The following is a 6,305-nucleotide window of genomic DNA, read 5'->3' on the forward strand; positions in this document are numbered from 1 at the left end:
CTCTCTCTCTCTCTCTCTCTCTCTCTCTCTCTCTCTCTCTCCTTCACACACCTACCCACCACACTGCACCAATGAAAACTTACCATGAGGGGCAGCGACCGAAGAAGCCACAAGAGCAATGAGGGACACAACCACAACCTTCATCATTGTCGTCGCTTTGTTGTCGTTTTTCTGCACCGATTGAAAACCGTGTAACTTGCGGCAATGTCTTTGCTTGTAACGACTTTTTCTTTCTCTTCTTTTTTTTGTCTCTCTGAGTTTCTTGCTCCTTGAACTCGGTATCTCTCAAGACTGGCGACCGAGGAGCCGGGCGACAGACTTTATACGAGAAACGCGACGGTGGCATCATATCCGGCCGATGGGGTTGTGACGCCAGCTGTTGCGTTTAATGAACCACAACTATATTTGTCATTTCGTCATGCCTCTTCTTCTCCTTTACGGAATTTGGGCAACTCGGGAACCTCATGAATGGATCAAGATTTATGCCACGTCCATTCATCGCAGAGTCGTCTTTCTTTCTTTCTTTTACAATAAACTAGGAAAAAAGAGAAAAGGTTGTCGAGACTGTGTGCCCCCAAGTAGCTTAGCAACGAGACTCATCGCTTTGTTAGCTTTATCGTTTTTATTTTCGATTGCGTCTTCTTCGTCTATTATTTAATTTCCTTTTATTCGTATTTCGGCAAATTGTTATTCTTGTGTTTTATTTCCCCGTCCTTATTAGGGCCTTATTTACTTGTTCATATTTCTTTGATTCTTAGTAATGGATCGACATTATGCAACAGGGTAATAGAACCCCATTTCTAATAAATTACCATATTGTTCATGATTACACCTTTTCTAAATATAAATAGAATAATAAAACTATGTATGCAAAGCCAGTTTACATTTTCGATACTGAAGTATTTATTTCCATATTAAAACAAAAATCTAAGTTTGGAAATAGTAATAACCATCGAATACAAACCGATAATTGTATAGTCTTGCGTATATAAATGACCAAAGAGGAAGTATGTATTATGTAGGACTCTGTTGCGAGGAAGTCCTAAATTAGTTATTTGTCTGTTTCCTATTTCATGTGCACGACACGAGTATGTGTTAAAAAGATTACATACAAACCCACGCACGCACGCACGCACACACACACACACACACACACACACACACACACACACACACACACACACACACACACACACACACACACAACCGCACACACACATACAAACACAAACACACAGAGATACATACACATACACTTACACACACACACACACACAGGCACACACACACACACACACACACACACACACATCTATCCATTTGCTTATAAATGTGTATATCTACCTAACTTTCTTTATGCAGCAGTATATATATCTACATATGTGTATATATACGCATATGTAAATTACATGCATAAGTCTCTCTCTTTTTCTCCCCCCCTCTCTCTCTCTTTCTTTCTTTCTTTCTCTCTCTCTCTTTCTCTCTCCCCCATATCTCTTTCTCTCTCTCTCTCTCTCTCTCTCTCTCTCTCTCTCTCTCTCTCTTTCTTTCTCACCCATCTCTCTCTTTTTCTCTTTCTTTCTTTCTCTCTCTCTCTCTCTCTCTCTCTCTCTCTCTCTCTCTCTCTCTCTCTCTCTCTCTTTCTCTCTCTATCTATCTCTCTATCTACATATTATCTATAAGCCCATCTCTATATTCATTAGTATATTTCCTCGACATTTTCCCCTCCAACAGCTGGAATGACATTTGATTTACTATCGCGGAAACCAACAAACACAATTATTTAATAATCTAATAATCATTACTCCACAATTCGTAAATCAAGACTATTTCATTCATTCGCCTTTCATTCATTTCCTATTACTACATACTTCTTTCCTCCCGTCATCTTCAAAGTGCTGATAAATGGTTATAAAAGGAAACACGAAATAGGAAACAATCAGTTAAGTATTTTTTTTTTCTTAGTTATCTATGTTTTTTTTTTTTTTTTTTTTTTTTTTTTTAGTGTCGAAATTCTTCAGGGGCTGTTTTGGAGGGAATGGAGGAGTTATGTGCATATATTATAAACGTGTATAATTGTAAGCACGTTGGCAAGCACGACCGTGGTCATCTCTTACTGGTTTGTGTGTTTGTATAACTCTATTCACATATTTGATTGTATTTATCTATCTGACTGTCTATATTATTTATTTTTCCTCTTATCTTATGTATCGACACAAGCGCGCGCTGTGTGTGTGTATGTGTGTGTGTATGTGTATGTGTATGTAAGTGCGCAATCATATGTACATAAATTCCCACAAATCTACACAGGCACACAAGCACACACATTCACACAGACTGTGTTTGCGTGCATCTATTTATGTATGAAAGTATAAATTGCACTCATTCCCAAATATATATATATGAGATAATTATGCTGTGTCGCTTGATGTCACTCCAAAAGTATATATATTTTTTCGTTTTGAATTCTACCCTTGTTAATTCTGATAATGCAATACTTTCATGCATTACCTCATATTCATCTGTTCTGTCATTTATCTCATATATTTGACTTTGCTTTCTGTTTTGACACCATGGCTTAACTTAAATTTCATAAAATCTATCGTTGTTTCTATCGCTGGCGTTGCTTTTCACCAATTTTCATCTGTCACGAAGTACTCCAAAATGCATTCACCTCAAACCTGGTAATTTGCCAAATAACACATTACTCCTGGGCCAAAATACAGGCTTCAAAAAGGGAGAGTTCTCGCTATGGATATAGGCAACAATAGCAACAGCTGTGGAACATGTGAGACGTATGTAACGTGAGATTGAACAACACTCGCGTCTGTATAGCTGTAAGAAGCGTCTCTCTATATTGTAAAGCACATTCATTATATAGCAAAAATCAGATTGTATCTTAGAGCACATCTACACGGTGACAAAAATCAAACCATACTGCAAAGCACCTTAATTCTGTAACAAAAATCAGATTGTTTTCTAAACCATATGTATTCGGTATCAAAAACAAAATCAAACTGTATTTCAAAGCACATTTATTCGGTAACAAAAATACATAATCTCCAGCCTAAGGAAATACTACACACATGCATACAGTCATGACGAGATGATCACACACACCTATAAATGTCATGGAAATCTTTGGTACAGCTATAACGAACGCAACGACACTCTTTTGTTTTTTTTTTCCTTGACATTCGGATCCTCTATATAAATAGAACGCGAGCGGGAGGCGGGCATTGACCTCGCCCAGTGAAATTGTCCTTGAATCCTGACCCATAATACTGGCAAAAATAAATAGTAAGCTGCTCCAACCGGGTCATGGGGTCAGCGCGAGAACAGCTGGGTGCGTGATGTCACTGGGATGAAGAAAGAAGGAAGAAAAAAAAGAAAAAAAGAAAAGGGAATAGACGAAAGGGAATCGAATAGCCTTTGTGGTGAGGGTGACCGATGTGAGCGTTTGGTGATTCTGTGATGTAACGAGGATGAAGTCAAGCTGTCTTGTGACGTGACGACTGGCACATCCCTCTACCTCAGAGAGATCTCAGGGGCTGTGACATCATCGGCTGCGATCTGATGGGCTGTGACATCATCGGCTGCGATCTGATGGGCTGTGACATCATCGGCTGCGATCTGATGGGCTGTGACATCATCGGCTGCGATCTGATGGGCTGTGACATCATCGGCTGCGATCTGATGGGCTGTGACATCATCGGCTGCGATCTGATGGGCTGTGACATCATCGGCTGCGCTCTGATGGGCTGTGACATCATTGGCTGTGACATCATCGGCTGCGATCTGATGGGCTGTGACATCATTGGCTGTGACATCATCGGCTGCGATCTGAAGGGCTGGGCGAGGCCGGAGGAGTGCCTCAGCGCATCTTCTCTCACGAGCTCGACGTCGAAGATCTCTGCGTCAGGATTTTCACGAGGGATGGGACCGAGGTAGTTGACGTCCGTGTCCCCGTGGAGGCTTCGTGGGCGGGGGGTCGTGGTGGCGGGCGCAGTGGGCGTGGGGGCAGAGGTGGTGGGCGTGGCTGGCTTACGACCCAGAATGCGACGCAACCGCCTCCTGAACCAGCTGATCGAGGGCGTTACCTTCGGGGCGATCTGGAAATTGAGAAGGAAATTGGTAAGAAAACCGACGAAAAAATGGCGAAAAAGGGATAAAAACCCATATCGTGCTTTGCTTTTTTGTAACACATCTAGCGCCTTTACTTGCAACATCCCGTCTCGATATTTTCAATACCATGATCTTGTCTCTGCAATGAGCCTCTCTATCGCCTCATCTTCATAATAAGCTCATTTTATCACTGCAAGGAGCCCCCTATCTCATGCTTGTATATACAGTGCCTCACTTACATTATAAGCTCATTTTATCACTGCAAGGAGCCCCCCATCTCATGCTTGTATATACAGTGCCTCAGCTAAATAATAACTTCCTTTTATCACTGCAAGAACAACTTACCTCATTGATTTCGTAAACTCCTGCCGACGGGTCCTCGGGTGAAGAAGCGTCCACTGGGATCACTTCAATTTCGGGAACACTTGGCTTCAAGTCGCGGTATTCCACGAGGAAGTTTGAGGATCTTCCACCTGTGAGGCAAAAATGGCCCGAGATTTAGATACTTGTGGATTTCGGATTTTAATATGGGTGAAAATATGGGGCGTGAATGTAAATAGCTATGGTTATGTGAGTCTGTTGATAGTCTACCCTTGAATTGGAACGAATGTCGAAATTTAGGTGTGGATAGAAAAATGAAAACGAGGATATGAATATTAGATTTACAGGTTATACAACATGTGCGGCAATTATGATTTTGCTCGTGGTGCAAATTCTACCGCCTTCGTGACCCACTAAGAAAATCTCACCTTGGGGAGCGGAGACGGCGCTGGCCACGAGGAGGGCAAACAAAACCAGCATCTTCATCATCTTGACAAAAGCTCTCACGGTGTCACTACCAAAAGATAAGCTTCGGAAATAAATAGCACTGGACGGTCAAGTTCGCTTTCTCCTTTGAGTATGCAAAGTGCTTCTCGGTCAAACACTGATACCCAACCGTGCCTCGCGAGGGTATATATGTGCTGTCTGAGCTGCCAAAAGTCACCAGCGGGGAAGGACGGGGCACTAAGGGTTGCGGAGGCGGTAACATTTCCGGCGTGGGTGAGTGACGCTGGGTATTGCGTACGCTGACCGCTACCTATATTAGGAGGTAAGCTGTCTTTAAGAGTTCTCAATGGGATTAATTACTTCAGAACGAATTTGTTGCTATGGAATGACACCGACGACGCAAAAAAACAAAAAAACAAACTCGATTCCTCTTTGAAATATCCACCTACAATTTTCCACCCCGTGACGCGTCCATCACTCTAACTCGATATCCACGCCAACGGATGACTTACACTTCCCAACCTTTTCTTAGCAACGGCGTCTCAATTTGCGTCTAAGGTGACGTCACGGCCGAGCCCGCCCTCACAGCAAAGCGAGCCGCCCGTGCGTCACAAGGTTCCACGGAAAGCGGGCGCCATCTCCCTTCGTCGCGCGAAAGGGAATGCTGGCTGAGAACGACACAACATCCACGCCATATCGAGTCACAGAGCTTGGGCGGATCAGCAGACTCATAGGTACTCTAAATTTAGGAGAAATATCTACTTCTGATCTTATTTCATTTGTTAATTCTTTTATTTCTGTATAATCATATCAACTGCAGTGCTCGGGTGGGGTCAACAGAGACTCCTATGTACTCTTACTTTAGAAGAAATAAAGTTTAAAGTCTAAAGTCTAAAGTTGATTTTATTTCACTTACTCATTATTTTATTTCTGTAATAATATAGAGTACAATACTTGAGGGGATCACTATATTCATAAGTACTCTAACTTTAGAAGGAATATTTATTTTACTTATTTATTTATTTTAGTGAATCTGCACACACACTCACTATTCATTTTTTATATAACATTAAAGCTTAGTGACTGAGTGGGTCAGCTCACTGTAGGGCTCTGTAGATTTGGAAAAACGTATTCTTGAAAAAAAAAACTGATATCCAAAATTAGGAATTATATTGCATGAATAGATCGCTCTCATAGAGTCTCTAAAATTAGGAAAAAAAAGTATTTAAAAAATTGTGTTTGATCTCTTAAAAAAAAATCAGAATGAATAAGTCTATCGATAAAAAAAAAAGAGCTTTGATATCAATTTAATCTTGATATCAACATATCCAAACTATATATCCATATTTAACATTACAAAAACCGAGACACCTCAGAAACACAACAAACACATTATTCCAAACATACATCCA

The 6,305-nt window shown here is 41.2% G+C and overlaps 2 protein-coding genes across 3 annotated transcripts in view; both read right to left on the reverse strand.

Moving 5' to 3' along the window:
• LOC125047855 (ataxin-2 homolog) overlaps positions 1 to 314 on the reverse strand; it is a 1,796-nt gene extending 1,482 nt beyond the window's left edge. The window contains exon 1 of the mRNA XM_047646373.1: positions 84 to 314. Coding sequence (XP_047502329.1) covers positions 84 to 147 — 64 coding nt within the window. The 5' untranslated portion in view covers positions 148 to 314. The remainder of the gene's footprint in view (positions 1 to 83) is intronic.
• Positions 315 to 3,018: 2,704 nt separating this feature from the next.
• Positions 3,019 to 5,063, reverse strand: LOC125048020 (spermidine/spermine N(1)-acetyltransferase-like protein 1). 2 transcript variants are annotated; one of them, XM_047646605.1, is made up of 4 exons: positions 4,875 to 5,063; positions 4,471 to 4,598; positions 3,844 to 4,112; positions 3,019 to 3,798 (listed from the first exon to the last, which is right to left on the reverse strand). In XM_047646605.1, exons 1-4 carry the CDS (start codon positions 4,933 to 4,935, stop codon positions 3,534 to 3,536), a joined length of 723 nt encoding a protein of 240 aa, XP_047502561.1. In that variant the 5' UTR covers positions 4,936 to 5,063; the 3' UTR covers positions 3,019 to 3,533. The 2 variants fall into 2 exon arrangements, with proteins under 2 accessions (XP_047502561.1, XP_047502560.1); XM_047646604.1 differs by having other exon boundaries at positions 3,019 to 4,112.
• Positions 5,064 to 6,305: the final 1,242 nt, after the last annotated feature.

Source organism: Penaeus chinensis, chromosome 42, assembly GCF_019202785.1.
Source record: "Penaeus chinensis breed Huanghai No. 1 chromosome 42, ASM1920278v2, whole genome shotgun sequence".
Lineage (NCBI taxonomy): Eukaryota > Metazoa > Arthropoda > Malacostraca > Decapoda > Penaeidae > Penaeus > Penaeus chinensis.

Excerpts from the sequence above, each read along its gene's own strand:
- LOC125048020 (XM_047646604.1), bottom strand. The coding sequence starts at position 4,935 with ATGATGAAGATGCTGGTTTTGTTTGCCCTCCTCGTGGCCAGCGCCGTC. Across the intron at positions 4,599-4,874 it reads CGCCGTCTCCGCTCCCCAAG|GTGGAAGATCCTCAAACTTC; the intron begins GTGAGATTTTCT and ends TTTGCCTCACAG. Across the intron at positions 4,113-4,470 it reads GAGTTTACGAAATCAATGAG|ATCGCCCCGAAGGTAACGCC; the intron begins GTAAGTTGTTCT and ends CTCAATTTCCAG.